At 34.9% G+C, this 15,711-nt stretch overlaps 1 protein-coding gene and 1 long non-coding RNA gene across 4 annotated transcripts in view; one reads left to right on the forward strand and one right to left on the reverse strand.

The window, feature by feature from the left end:
- LOC110636916 (putative E3 ubiquitin-protein ligase RING1a) overlaps nucleotides 1-13,037 on the forward strand; it is a 36,981-nt gene extending 23,944 nt beyond the window's left edge. For 2 of the 3 annotated variants that reach the window (XM_021786809.2, XM_021786811.2), the window contains 7 exons: nucleotides 2,793-2,874; nucleotides 3,030-3,150; nucleotides 3,246-3,287; nucleotides 3,755-4,291; nucleotides 12,070-12,177; nucleotides 12,390-12,575; nucleotides 12,681-13,037. In XM_021786809.2, the coding sequence (XP_021642501.2) occupies nucleotides 2,793-2,874; nucleotides 3,030-3,150; nucleotides 3,246-3,287; nucleotides 3,755-4,291; nucleotides 12,070-12,177; nucleotides 12,390-12,575; nucleotides 12,681-12,728 (1,124 nt within the window). In that variant the 3' untranslated portion in view covers nucleotides 12,729-13,037. The remainder of the gene's footprint in view (nucleotides 1-2,792; nucleotides 2,875-3,029; nucleotides 3,151-3,245; nucleotides 3,288-3,754; nucleotides 4,292-12,069; nucleotides 12,178-12,389; nucleotides 12,576-12,680) is intronic. The other variant, XM_021786810.2, reaches the window with a different exon arrangement.
- On the reverse strand, nucleotides 9,332-11,075 carry LOC131181542 (uncharacterized). The gene is made up of 2 exons (XR_009150075.1): nucleotides 10,434-11,075; nucleotides 9,332-10,143 (listed from the first exon to the last, which is right to left on the reverse strand). It is a non-coding gene; the product is annotated as an uncharacterized LOC131181542 (long non-coding RNA).
- Nucleotides 13,038-15,711: the final 2,674 nt, after the last annotated feature.

Consider the following 15,711-nt stretch of genomic DNA (forward strand, 5'->3'; position numbering starts at 1 on the left):
GTTATTGTTGTTATGTCTAGCTTGCCTCCTAGCATTAAGCCTCTCCCTTTGCAAGTTACCTATAGTAGCTTCTTGCCTATTTAGTCTAGCCTCTTGCCTTTCCATTTGATTCCTCGTCTGCTCATACTGTTGTTGAATAGCTTGCATTATGAAGAATTGATCTGATTTCTCTTCTTCACAATTTTTGTGTGACATAATTGTAAAACTTGCAAAAGAATATTACGGATAAATTTTAACAACTATTTCTGAACTTATATAGTTGTAACACTATAGTCCTTTAACTTTGAAATGTAATATAAAATCCCCTAAACTTTCAAATTTTGTATAATAAAATCTCTTTAAATTTTAATTACTAATTTTTCAGTTAGAAATTGACGTGAATAGCTCCCACATGACGCTTATTCAATATTTCTCTCTTCTCTCTTATGCAAAGTGTAAAATTATTTTCTCTATGTGTGAAAAATTATTCAGTCTACAGATAGAAAAATGATTCAATTTACATATGACTTGAGAGAAAAAAGAGAAATATTGACTAAACTCTATACTGGAACTGTCCAGGTCAGCGTCTAACTGAAAAACCGATAATTGGATGTTAGAGGGATTTTACTGTGCAAAATTTGAAAGTTGATAGGGTTTTATGTTACATTTTTAAGTTGAAGGACTGTAATGTTATAACTAGATAAGTTCAGGGACAGTTATCAAAATTTATCTAAAATATTAGCAAATATCCTCACAACACTCTCTCACGTGTTTACACTTACTAAATGTCACTCCACTAGTATTTCACACAATTTAGGCTTTTACCCTGTTCTGTGCTCACACACTCTTGCCTTTTTTCATTATTTAATTTTTCCTTTTAGCTCTTTAAGAAACTAACCAAACTCACTCAAAGTAACCAACTTGTAATATTCAACAAAATTGAAGACTGAGGAAACGAAATAAAAACAAGCAACAGAAAGACGAATACAAAGAGAGAATGATAAAGGACTCTAGAATTCAAAGAAACAGAATAAGATACTTTTATTAGAAACTGAAACAAACGAAGCAGTAAAGAAGCAAAAGTCTAGGTAAAAATTTAATAATTTAGAGTGTGTAGTGAACCCTAATTGTGTCACACCAAATCTGCCTTCTTTTGTTTTTTTTTAATTAATTTTTTTTTGCTAGTAGCAGACCTGAAATTCTGCAGAAAAAAAAATTTTGTAGTTTTTTTTTTAAGCTGTTGCAATTCATTTTTTTTTTCTCCAGTGGCAGATCTGAAATTCTGCAGAAAAAATCTGCAGAAAAGAAATTCTACAGTTTTTTTTTTAGCGGCAGAACTGAAATTCTGCAGAAAAAATCGCAGTTCTTTTTTTTTTTTTTTTTGGCCGCAGAACTGAAATTCTGCAGAAAAAAAATCTGCAGTTCCTTTTTTTTTTTTTTTTTTTTTTAATACTCAATTGGCAAATATGAAATTCTGCAGAAAAAAAATCTGCCCTTTTTTTTTTTTTTGAAACAAGAGACAAAAAGGAAAGGAAGGAAAAAAAAAAATACTGAAGAAAACGCAAGATATAAAGAAACAAGGAAATTGATGAACAAGTTACAAAACAAAATAGTACGATGAATAAATAACAAAAAGAAAACACAAAAGGATAGATAGAACCTGATTTGGAGCCAAAGCTCTGATACCAAATTGATGCAAACTTGCCTAACTTTACCTCAAAAGCTAGCTCACAAGGGGAGGTTTGTAAATCCATATATATAACACCCAAGATCTCCCTGCAAAACTGATGTGGGATGCATCATTTGGTCTAGGGAAATTCTTATTATTAATAAGGAGTCAACTGTGATTAATAGTTGTTTGCTGTATTGATCGGGTTTTTTCTGCTCATAAATCCTGGAAAATACCATTCCTCAGAAATAAGAGGCAACTGTGATGAATAATGTCAAGTAAAATCTACTTCTTCTTCCTCTTCCAGTTGCTTGTCGTTGGTTGAGGAAGAAATGCAAAGAACCATCTAATCTGAAAACTTTAAATTGTTAGGTGAGGATCCAAGAATAAGGTTTAATGTCTAATGCTTCCTCAATGTCCTCATGTGAAAGGTCATTGGCTTGAAAGCATGTGCTGAGCATACCTGTGCAGTGCACCCAATTCATGTCATACTGAAATTCAAATATAAGAATGAGAATGCGCAAGATTTGATTTCTGGTCCTTTTGATTGCATACCCATTTAGAACACAGCTGTAATTCAACTAGGAAAGATTATGTAGCTGTAGAATTATGCTGCGATTGTATTACACACTAGACAATTTAATACTTTAATATAAATATACATGAGGAGAACCCTAATTCATTATGAGAAAATCACTCTTTTCATATGTTATCAGAACCTCGTCTTTCCACACTCCATTGCATTCAATTTTTCAATTTGTATACCCACTTGTAGCTAATAATGTTGGTACCTTAAAATTATATAGTGATTGTATATACACACTAGTGTCATTGTAATATTTCAATAATTTAATATAAATATACATGAGTGATAACCCTAATTCATTATGGGAGAATCACTCTTTTCACTGTGATTAAACAAGTAAAATTGGACATACATTACAAGGAATTGAGTTTGTTTCAGGATTAATGCTATTTTATGGAAAATGCTATCTGATTATATTTTGGTTCACTATCCTGTTTTGGATTTTGATTAATATGGAACCTGCAACATCTGCATAAGTTGCATAAGGGAGTTGCTCGCCCATGTCTGATAGGCAAAGTTTTAATAAATTAATTCCTAATCATGAATATGTCTGTACAGGTATCATAAAGAAAACACGAACTGTGATGGAATGTCTGCACCGTTTTTGCAGGGAATGCATTGACAAATCAATGCGACTTGGGTATGTAACAAGAAATCTAAATGATTTCCTTATTTGTTTGCAGCAACATTTGACATCTTGATTCAATAATCATGCTTTCATTAGGGAAATCTTGGATAGTTCCAATGAATGTGTACCAATCAAAATTTTTTACTTGAATTAGTAATATATTGCAGGAATAATGAGTGCCCTGCTTGCCGCACACACTGTGCAAGTCGTCGTTCTTTGAGAGATGATCCAAATTATGATGCCTTAATTTCTGCTTTATATCCAGACATTGATATGTATGAGGAGGAGGTATGAGATATTTGTCTTGTCTAATTCTTGTTTTAATGTGTTCTATAGTAATTGTTCAAAGCAAACACTGCTTCTGAGTGAGTATATGGTCCCAGGAATTGGCTTTTCATGAGGAGGAAAGGACACGGAACAAGCAGGTGTGCCCATATCTGTTTTAGTGCCCTGCCTGCATTCAAGTTACCCCCTTTATTAGTTAATGATAATAACATGAAAGAAAAATGGGCAATAAATAATAAATTCAAGCAATCAGTCATTGGAGTTAACAATGATGTATTTCATTTGAGGCCTTGACCATCACGATTGGAAGAAGCATACACCATATGAATTTCTTCGTGCTGTCGTGTTGACTTTTGCATTAATTTTTTTAATTGAGTTGATAAAAGTGTCTAACCATGCTCCTTGAATTCTGAAAGAGTTCTGATTCTTTGAGATAGACACTATGGTCCTACTCTGTTTATCATCTCTAATTTTGAGGTTTGGTTTTTAAGGAATGATACATGTAGTTATAGACTAGAAGTCCAAAAGCCATGCTGTTGTTTCTGGATAGGGAATTATTTGAACTCAGCACATGTTTTTGGTATTGTTTGAATGCTTCATTGGACAGATCCAAGCTTCAATTGCCCAAATATTTCAACGACAATCTGAAGCACTAGTTAGGAGACGCACGATGGGTAAAGAAACAGCTAGTCCATTCATGAAAAGATCACAGCGCAATCATCGGATAATTCCTTCAAGGAGGCAGCGAAACAGCCAAGGCACTGAATTTCAAGGATCTGAAGACATTGAGGAAGAAAATGATGATAATGGAGGCAAGGATTCATCTTCTACCGATGAACGCTCCACAGAAGTAAGGCAGCACATGCGCAAGAGACGGCCAGGAATTAGGCCTTCTCAGCCTTCTTCATCAGCTTCAAATCCCGAAGGTGGATCCATTGAAAATGATTTAGAGGCCACTAGAAAGAACAGAGGAATATGTCCTGGGCTTGTTTGGAATACAGAAATGCTTGCCTGGGGTAGGGGTGGTGCTCGAAGTCATACACGGCATGGTAATGCTAGTGGTTGCAACAACAAGAACTCCCGAAGCACTCGGTTGTCCAAGCTGGTGGAATATCTCAGGAACTTAGAGGAAAAAAATGATGAGGTATGTGAGGATGCAACTGTTTGTTGTGCTGTGGTTTGTTTTCCTATTAGTGATTCATATGCTATGGTATGAATTTTCTCTTGCTTAATAATGGACAATATCTGTGTACTTGTGATTTATGATGGCTTATAGCTTTCAAATTTGGAGTTCTAGGATTTGGAGTTTGGACTGTATAAAGCAAGAGTCCTGAATTGGCAGCTTAAGGAGTGTCTGAACTGGCTGAGATATGTTGGCAGAAATAAAGTTTGGATTTGAAGGATTTGGTTTTTAGAATTTTCTATTTTGAAAGAGATTTGTTTAGTGGTCAATCTCATAGGTAAGGCAATATGCAGATAGATTTTGGTGGGCATAGGTTTGACCTGATTAAAGCAAGTAAATAAGGAAAATTGATGTTTGTTGGGTTCTGTTGATCAGAATCTGTTAGTATATATAGCAGTTAACTTTAGGGAAAGAGGAAGAGGAAATATGATTAATCATGGCACAAGAATCATATGCTAGGCATCTCCGTGTGTAAATCAAAATATTATCAAAGAAAATGTGAAGATTACATCCCCGTTTGGAATTGAGGTTCTGGGGTTAAAGAAGCGCCTTTTAGAAGAACATCATTTTAGATGATATTTGAAAAAACAGTTTGAAAAAAATTGTTTTGTTGTTTTGAAGTTCTTATTAGTTATTACTAAAACATGCTAAATTTAATTTTAAAAATACTCTTTGACTAACATATTTAAAAAGGTATTTTTCTCTACAGTAGCTCCAATAGTAATGTCAAATGGGATGAGAAAAAGGTATTTTTCTCTTTAAGGGCCAAAGAATCATAAATAGGTGATGTTGAACCAATAGAATAAGAGAAACAAATTCTCAAAATGGGATGAGATAAATTCTCAACTTTATTAATTCTCAAATTAATTGTCAATCATAGAAAATGTCTCCCCAAATACGTAGAGTACTAAGGTATTTATAATAGAATTATTTATCCCATTAGTATTAGGATTTGGAGCCCTAAATAAGAAAATACAAAGTAAACTCTAATTAAGAATCATAAACCAACTTAACTTCCTAAATAAAATAAATAATATTTCTTAAATAATATAAACTTCCCAATTAATAGAAACCTAAAATTCCCATTTTTACAATGAAACTTTAAATAAAAATAATTCCTTAATTGAGTCTTATTGGACTGCAAGAGGAGGAAAATAACTTAAAAGGCTATATCTTTTATTCTCATTACTTATATAAAATAAAATATTACATATTTATATATACAAATCTCCTATAATTACTTCGCTTAATTAGGAATATAAATCCTACCTAAATAGGGAATATAAATCCTACACTAAATAGGTAAAATAAATCCTATATTAAATAGCTCATACTAGTTAAAAATACAAATCATATCTATTTAAGAATATAAAATTTATACTAAATAGGAATATATAAATCCATATTGACTTTCTATAACACCCCCCCTTAAAATAGAATCTCATCAATTCCAATATTCCCCACTGATGAGATTCTCATTGAAGCGAATAACTCCTTTACAACAGCTCACAAGGCATATTCATAAACACCTACACAAAGACACCAAAACAAAAAGCAACTCTCAAGGTTTCACTTCTCTCTTCAAAGGTGGCCGACAAGGAAACATCAATACAAAACAACTCAAAGGATTGCACTTTCAGGAAAAAGACAAAACAATAGGTGGATCGATACAGTGACAATCCAAACTTTACAAACATTCAAGCTAAGGATGGTAGAAGTTCTCGAACTTGATTCAACTCACCCCAAACCTGATTAATTTTCTCCGATCCTGCCTTGACTCTGATATTGTGTGGGGTGGGGACGGGAAGACCTTCTCCCTGCTTTAAATCCTCGAAACTCGCTCTGGACTATAACATATTATTATTTTTTATTGAAAAATAATTTATTTTTATTATTTATCTATTTAAATATTATAATTTTAGTAAATAAATATAAATATATTATTGAAATTGTCTAAAAGTTATATTTTTTGACTTATATTTTATTTTTAATAAATAAATTTATATTATATAATAATAAAGTAAAATGAAAAAATAAAAAGAAAAGTCCCTGCGAGAAGCCCACCCTGCTCTCCGGTGGGAAAGTCCCTGCTCCGACCCCAAAATCTTGTGTGGTAGGGATAGGGGGAGTGATCCCCGCTTCTGATTTGCCCTTCTACTTCTAGGGAGTTTCAAATAGGGCAGCAAGAAACAAAAACTAACAAGTCCCCAAATGACTAACTAGGCAAAAGAGGCCAAGTGATGACAATATGTCCCAAAGACTTAACAAGCTTTTGAGGAGCTGAAAGTAATAAGAAGGCTTACTGAAATAGAGACTCAAAAGCACCAATGAGCCTTATCTCTAAAACATCCTCAAAATTTTACCAACATTGAAGAAACAGAAGCTAAACCCAAATTAACCAAGGAAATTAGGAATAGTAGTGACCAATCACCAGAAATTGAAGAGCCAGCTTTGACACTGAGTTTCAAAAGCCAAAAATATGTGCCAATACCTAGAGCACTAATCACAGTGCACCAGATCCAATGACAGCTCATCGGGCTGCACTGAAAAGGTTGAGGCGATGTTGGGAGAGGTCATCAGATATTGCATATCTATAACTGCACCAGATTATAAATGGTGTGACCTCTCCCAACAATAACTGCACCAGATTCTCATTACTTGTATAAAATAAAATATTGCATATTTATAATATAAATCTCCTATAATTATTCTACTTAATTAAGAATGTAAATCCTTCTTGTTATGGAAATTCTGTATTTCTAATTAGCAGATTTATATATTCCTAATTAATATAGATTTTATATTCCTAAATAGATATGATTTATGATAACTGGTGATATCGGGAGTATCTGGATGAGTGACTTGTGGATAGGGTGTAAATTATGGAAACAAGGAAATATAGGTGTTTGGGATAGCTATACGATTTCTTTTAGGTGGTTTAAACTAGGCTGAAGAAGGGTCCAACTGCTTCCCCTGCAAGATAACAAGGGTTAGAGGGCCAAGGGGATACTCCCGCTTGGCTCTCAGATGCTTAAGTTAGTGAGGGACAAAAAATAAAAGATAATAAGAATAACGAGTAAATGGTTAAGCGTGTATATATACTATGAGAAGGCCAATAATAAGTAAATATGTATAGGTCTATGCCAAGTGGGGTTTATCTCTTCATCGAGATCTCTGTTGCAGGATGTGTAGTATCAAAGTATAGTGACGATTCTATCATGCCTCAAACAACGGTGATGCTATATGGATGTTAGAGTAGATAGGTGATCGGTCGACTTGTTAACACTGAATAAATAATTTAAAACATGAGTCAGACGAGTGATGGAATCGTCTCAGAGTGGTACATATTCTTTGCATATGGGTTATAAGGTCGTGTATTCTCATTACATAAGGTAATAACTGCAAAGAAATGGTTTATGTAACCTGGGGTTTGTTCTAATATGTTGTAGCCAGCCTCTGGCATAATGTACTTAGGATGTGACTAGTTCGACTAGGAGACCACCCATGAATGATATTAGGGCTCTTTATTACAAAGTGCGTGCTTATAATCGTTGTTAGGTAATTAAATGCTTATAGGGGATCCGTAGTTGGTATCATATGCTATACCCCTTTTAGAGTGTTTGACCAATATAATGAAATATGACCTTTCTTAAGGCATGTGGCATAATCTAGGTAGTTGGATGGCTTAAAACATATTCTTACCTTTATGAGGTATTTGGGTGATAAATTTTATACAACTGCCTTTCCTTTTAAGGACATGTGGCGTCTATCCAAGTAGTTGGATAATTTGTATTGTATCAGATTCCCCTTGCCCTGAATGATGGTTATTTATGACCATTATGTACTACAATTTTCACTGTGATGGCTCCTTTCTCATTTCCTCGCGTGGAAGATTTAAAATCATAGTTATTGAGGCCACGTTGGAAGAACTCAGTAATTGGAATAGTGTTGAAAGTGACTTGTATCGCATTCGAGTCCTAGAGGCCACATGAAAGAATAGCCTTATTTGAGACTTATGAGGAATTGAAGGATCCCCAATCTGAGGATGGATCTATGGTGATATTTCCAAAATAGTTGGAGTTTGGTTTGGTATTGCCTGCCATAGAAGTTTTTTTAAGAGTTTTTCAATTTCTATGGATTCACTTTTTAGAACCTTGTTCCGCTTTGTAAGGCAAGCCAATGGCTTCTATGGTTTTAGTGGTCGGCAACATGTCCTTGTTCACGGGTTTATAATATTGGATTTGATCCAATTAGAAGAATTAAGCAAGTTGGCGTGGACAGAGGTGTCAACCGCACTAGCCTTGTGGAAGTGCTCAACCTCTAATACGCTTGTCAAGAGCTACAAATCAATATCAAATGATAAGGCATATTGTTTGCTAGTTTACAACCTCACAAGTGCACGGATCGTGAACAAAAAATATAGTAGTGAATAGAGTATCATTCCCACAAGGAATTTATAGGCATAAGTACTAAGCTAAACAACAATTTTGACTATTTAAACTATCAAAGTTGTGGAGAGATTAATTCTAAACTACTACTAAGGATACTGGGATTCAAAAGAAAATAAAGTTGCGAATTCAATCTAAAAGAATCTATGAACTGAATAATTTCAGAATTAAGATTTCACACTTTAACTCATTATGGATTTAACCTTGCTTATTCAACAGATTGAGGATTGTTACTTTGATGAAAATTAATCCTAAGATATCCTAGGTCCTCTCTCAAGGCATCTAAGGTGTATTTTAATTAACGTAAACCTTACTTTCGTGGTGATCAGTCTTAAATAAAATCCTTTAAATTCTTTGATTAATTGTGAAGTTCCACAAAGGATGTCAGCTTATCTCTAGGTCAAATTTGCTAGGTTCAAAATCCTGATTTCCAATACTAATCTTCATCTTTCAGTTCTTTAACTAGTATCTTATATCATGACTAAGTGAGTACCAACATATAGCACGCATTAAGAACGCAGAATATTGAATCAAAGAACAAGGCTCAAATCCATTAAATAAACTTAGTATGTATCCATAACAAAAATTAAAAGTGCTACTCTCCTAATTCCAGAATTAAAAAAACTACTCATTCATGGTGAGTTTAACAAACATATTGAAATTAAAATAAAAGAACATAAAGCGATTTGAGGAAATAAAACAAAAGAACCCAGAACAAGGATTCTGCAGCCTTGATCTTTTGGAACTTCAGCTGAGAGCCCTTCTCCTTAGTGCTGATACCGCTTTTCTTCAAATAGTTTAGAAAACTAGGGTTTACAAAGCTAAAACTAATTCTAAATTGAAAGACTTCTGTCAAGGGTCTCCTCTCCTTAGTCCAGTCTTCTGATATTTATATCAGATGCCTTAGAGTCATGTTTTAGAGTCCCAAGAGCCTTAGAAGTCTGTTCAGAATGCGAGAAATGGAATTGGAGTCGTATCAGAAATTTGCCTGCTACAATGTACATGACCTGTGTGGCACTACATGGTAAGTTTTTGGATAGAATTTGGCTTTGTTCAGGTGAGAGACAGAAAGTTACATGGGGGTCTTTAAGTTTACATGGGGTCAAGTACACAGCATGTGTATTGTCTTCCTTTCTTTAGCTTTTCAGATTTAGATTTCTAGAGAGTTACATGGGGGCATTGTGAGATCTAACTCGTGTACTGTGGCTCCTCATATTTTCTTCAATCTTCTCTTGCCAGAGGGGTTACACGGGTTTGGCTTCATTCTTACACAACCCGTGTACTGTGATGCAGCAGCTTCTCTTGGTTTTCTTGCTTTCCAAACTCGTCTAATCGACTCCTATGCCTTAGACTTCCTTTGAATGCCTGAAAAGATACAAAAAACATAAAATTAAGTGGAGATAAACTAAATTAATAAAAGCTAATGAAACTAACTAAAATGCATGTAATTAACTACCTAAATGCTATGGAATGCAGTGCAATTGTGCCTTAGAATACCTATATGATATAAGTGTATCACATATTGTACAAATAAGAAGTAATAAACATAGAAGTTGCGGGGATAGTGGAAAGTTCTTCAGCTAGTTTTGTAAATTTGAGAAAATTGCTCATCAGGGATAATTTAGGGTTCTTAAATCAACATATTCCCCAAAGACCTGATTCGTTATAAACTCAGCAGCGATTGGGGAGGCGATTCTTCTGTGTAGTTTGTGTCCAGCAACCCTGTAGCTTGATCCATACTAAGACCCCAAGAATTCATTTGGACCGCTAAGCACAGTCCCTTTGCCTTTGGCAGACCTTTGCTTAGGGATAGTAGCCCTACCAGACTTCTTCTTGTCTATAAGGACCACTAGAAGAGGGGCTGTAGCTTCCCTGAAGATGATTGAACCCTCTTCCTCTTTACACGAGTACTGTCCAAGCTTTCTGAGATCTCATTTACCAAGGAAATAGGATGTTGAACTTATGAAGGAGCAGGTCTAGACGCTTTAGTCAGCTCGCATGGTGGTAGGATAGAGTGCTTGTGGACCCCGACAGTCTTTACTTTCACGCCTCCTTTCATTAAGTTCCTTTTGCGTTGTGGCAGATTTTTCAATGTTAATAAAGGAGTATTGAGGGGCACAAAAGTTATTGGAATGACTACTAGGGCCCGATAAGAACTCGAAGTCGCAAATTGAAGAGGGCTTTTAGGCATGTTCAAAAGCAAAGGACTTGAGGTGACTCTGACCATGTTAGCGGCCACCTGAGCTATGGTCTTCCCATCCTCGAAAGACTTTAGTGCGTAGGCCTTCTGGTTATCGTTAGCTACAAACGTTTTAGGGTTGATGGCTCATTTGTCATAAATAGCCATTAGAAGAAACGCAAAGTAAAACCAATGTTATATAATCAGAGGAAACAACATAATTTAAATCAATTAATAACACAATTTTAAAAGAGCCCTTATAGGTCACTTTGACATTGGTGCCCAAGGGCAGTTGTTTGCATTTTGTCACGTCATTGAGATTAAGTGGAGGAAGAACAGCTCCTCCAAAGGAGAAAGAAATGGGACATTGTTACGAGAGGCATTCTATTGATAAGGTATGTTGCTGCAAGGACTGCATCCCCCAATCGAGAGAAATAAATTCTCAAGAGAAATAAATTATCAACTTTTAATTCTCAAATTAATTATCAATCATAGAAAATTCATCATAAAATACCTAGAGAACTAAGGTAATTTATAGTAGAATTATTTATCCTATTATTATTAGGATTTAGATTAAGAAAAGACAAAGAAAACTCCAATTAGGAAATCCAAAACCAAGTCAACTTCCCAAGTAAAATAAATTACTACTTCTTAAATAATAATAAAATTGTAAATAATAAAAATTTCCTAATTAATAGAAACATAAAATTCCTAATTTTATTGAAAACTTAAATCAAAATAATTCATAAATTAAATCTTCTTGGATTGCATCAATAGGAAAACACCAAAAGAATAACTTAGACCCAAAGAAATGAACTTCACAGGAATCATAACTCATATAAGATAAATTCAATTTAAATACTCGCTCATTACTTAGCTAAAAAGAATCTTAGCCTCACGACCACAAGTGTTGCTTCATTTAATGTTGCATATGGATTACTGGAATGGAGTTTTGCCAACATGCCACAATTGAATATTATGTGAAGTAGCTGTCAGCTGCTGCATCAATAAATGCTTTCAATATTTGGTGTTTCTGAAAGTATTTGTACCTTCTGTCTAATTGAAGCCTAATTGTAAATTTTGTCCAATTAAAGCTTATTGCTTGTTTGCAGTTGGATGTTCACCTCACGCTTATTTCTGTGGACAAAGAAAGTTTTATGAGTTTGAAACAGCCCTACCTTTGTTGTCGCCCCAGTTTGTCTGTCAAACACCTATGCGAAGTGAGATTTCTTGCACACCACCTTGATTCTTGGAATATGTTATTATGGGGAAATAATATTTGGGTTGTTATTCATATAACCTTTTTATTTGATATGGTTCCTTAATTAATTGAGAAATTGCTTTTTCCATCCATTTTTCTTTTGCCCCCGGGGTGCTTATCCTGGCATTGTATTTGGTGTTTGCTTTTTGATATGACATATATATCATGCAGTATGTTGCTCACAAAAAGGCTTTGGAAACTGAAGAAGTTGAAGTATTTTTAGTTAAAGGGCAGCACAAGTCTAATGACAACCTATCATCCCTGCATCTGCCAATTTCAGTGGATGAGCTGCAAATTTTGAAAGGGCAGGAAACTTTGGCGCATCTTAAAGCCAATTGCGTCAGTAGAGATCATTTGGTATTATTATTTTGAACTTCATTCTATTTGTGATCTAACTTTGTAATAACTCCAGATATATATTATCTGAACTCATACGTTTTTCCTCTTTGGCTGTGTTTGCAGATTCTAGCATATAGGCACAAGGAGAATTACTTAGCAAAGGTCCATTAACAATTTGCAACTGTACGTGTAAATATGAGCTTTCAGAATGAAAGTTGAGCTCCTTGACAATTTTCAAGACCTGGATTTTTGTATATTGTTTACACGAAAAAAAAAAAAAAAACAGGTTTCCACAGGGTCATTCCAGTTAAAATTTTCCAAATTCTTGTATCTTTAGGGCAAGTTAGTTTGGTAATTTCAGGTTCCATTTAGGAATCTTCACAAGTTGCTTTACCCAGTAAAGTTGCTTTCCGTTAACAATACGTGTAAATTTGAGCTTTCAGAATGAAAATTGAGCTCCTTGACAATTTCCAAGACCTAGATTTGGTATATTGTTTACACCAAAGAAAAATACAGGTTTCCATAGGCTGAAATTTTCCGAATTCTTATGTCTTTAGGATTTCAGTTTGCATTTAGGTATCTTCTCAAGTTGCTTTGCCCAGTAAAGTAGCTTTCCATTCTGAAACAATTACAACAAAATCCAAATTTGTACAACTCCCCATCACCTTATACACGAAGCAGGGCTAGAAACTGCATTATTTATCATCCTCTGCCTCTCTTTCCTTCGTAGCACCCGCAAATTTGGCGATTTTGCTTGTGGTTTCCTCGGAAGTTCTGTACATTACATATATATAAGAAAAATCGCTACATCACTCCCTAGAAGTGGAGAAGAAAAAAAGCCACGAAGGTTTGCAAAATTTAGTTTTCTTGTTTCTTGGGGCAGAATGGACGATCAAAGTTTGGCACAGGCCTTGCGTGAGGAGCCATTGTTCTCCTCAATTGTTTTAATGCCTTCTCTTTCTCTATTGGCAATTTACAAGTTAGCACGTTATCACACCCAAGTAACATGGGACGAAATTGCAAAGATGGTACTCCCCTTACCATTCTCGCAGCTTCACTCTCCTCCCTGAATCTCTTGTATAAATTGATCCTTCTCTTTTACCTGAAAAGACATTTGATGGAACAAAGAAAGAAAGCCACAAGTTTTCACTAAAAATGTCTGAACTTAACTTTTGATCACATTCTGCTCTATCCACAGCCCTGTGATCTACATGTAGGTTAAATTATTGAACTTGTGTGAGGGGTTTCCGCACTTTCTCTGGCAGTGGAATTGGGTCCCTGCAATGCCAGCAATGGAAATCAGAAAAGAACAATCGACTTCTATGGAGAAGAATGCAAAGCATGAAAAGTTTGAAGCTTAATCTTTCATGACTGGATTTGCTTTGAATATCCTATTATTGGCTTCTTTTCTCTCATTCCTCTGTCTTTCTTCCATTTCCCTTTGCATTTCATCCTCATGTCTCACCAGACTCTCTCCATTTGGAAAAGTTCTGGTTTTGTGCATGGTTTGGGCTCTGGTTTAGGAGGAATCTGCATTCAAATTGCCCTCATATTACTATTATTTCATGAATGCTTGCAACTAAAGTGACACATATTGATGAATATAGTACCACGGAATAGTCAGTGGTATAAGGATATGGATTAGCCTGCGGAATTCTCGCCCTTTCCTCTTCCAGCTGCTTCTGCATAAGGTCCATCACAAATTTCCTCTCCTTTTCAGCTCCCCTTTTCTGAGAGCAACCGCAAATAGGAACGTAAATGCAATGGTTAATGGTTACCATACACTTTTCATTCTATGGCCACGGGGAGAATGAGTGCGGTACCTCAGTGTGGAGATGGAATGGATTTGGTAGTGTGGTTCTTGGAACTTGATGTGAACCCTCAAGTAATTGTTAACTTGACAACCCACATTCAAGAATATATGGAATAATATGGAAAATACCAAATCAAGCTATATGAATTGGACTCTTTGAATTAGCACAAAAATGATGTGTAATTCGAAGAATAGTATCAGATGGAAATGAAATTCTTGAGCTGTTTGGATGTGAACCCTAAGAGATGAACAACTTGAAACTCACATGCAATAGTCAATGAACACAAAATAGAAAACAACAAATTCAAGCTATAACACAATGGATTCTTTGAACCAACACAAGTAGATTGATGTGTAATTCAAAGAAAATATCAGAGACAAAATTCTTGACCTAATTCATATGGAGAATGAATAAACCAAGAATATTATACACGTTAAACCTTGCAAGATAGATAATCTCAGCAAGTTAATGAGCTTCATAAGAACAAAGGCAGCAACCAATTTACTCATTAATGGAGCAGAAACATATCTTCATTCAATATCAATGTGTGCCGTCCAGCTTTTCAATACATGTATTTATAGCCTCTTGGCCTAAATACTAAAGACTAAAATGTCCCTACTTTAATAACAGTTACAAGGAGATTTAAGTTCAAACAAAAATTAAAATACTAAAAGACTGAAAGGTCCCAAATAAAAGCAAACTTAAAACAGCAGCAACAAGGGCATTTAAGTCCAATAAGGGAGGTAGTTATAACAGCATGGAATATTCCTATAAAAAGGTGACAACTATACTCTTGTGCACATGTGCATAGAATTTCAAAAAGGTGCAAGCTGCATTTGCATGCTTCATGTGTGTGTACTCTTGTGCAACACGTGCATGGAGCTAGTTTAGGAAACACGGGTACCCATGTGGGTCCTACGGTCCCACACAGCAGCTCCAAAATTAATTTCTACCAAATTTAAGCCTTTAAAGTGCTCTTTTTGCAATTCCAGCTTATGATCAGTGCTCCCATTCTTCAAAACTTCACAAATTAAATTCTTAAGTAATTTAGCTCTAGCTTCAGTAATTGGACCTTGAATGAACTTCTTTGGCATGGATGTAGTTTGATTCTCATCAATCCCCTCCTCTTTAAAGGGATTCGTCCTCGAATTTGTTCTTGCCTCAACACAAGGAACTAAATTTATAACACCCCTCACCCGTCTATAGTATAGCTGAGCAAGGTATGCTATATTTGGTACCAGAGCACCCTATCTTATCTTATCATGTATATTATTAATTTAATGTCCATTTATTTTTATTATTTCATGTATAATTTTTTTTTATCACATTTCATTCTTATG

The sequence above is a fragment of the Hevea brasiliensis genome, chromosome 7 (assembly GCF_030052815.1).
Source record: "Hevea brasiliensis isolate MT/VB/25A 57/8 chromosome 7, ASM3005281v1, whole genome shotgun sequence".
In the NCBI taxonomy this organism is placed as follows: Eukaryota; Viridiplantae; Streptophyta; class Magnoliopsida; order Malpighiales; family Euphorbiaceae; genus Hevea; species Hevea brasiliensis.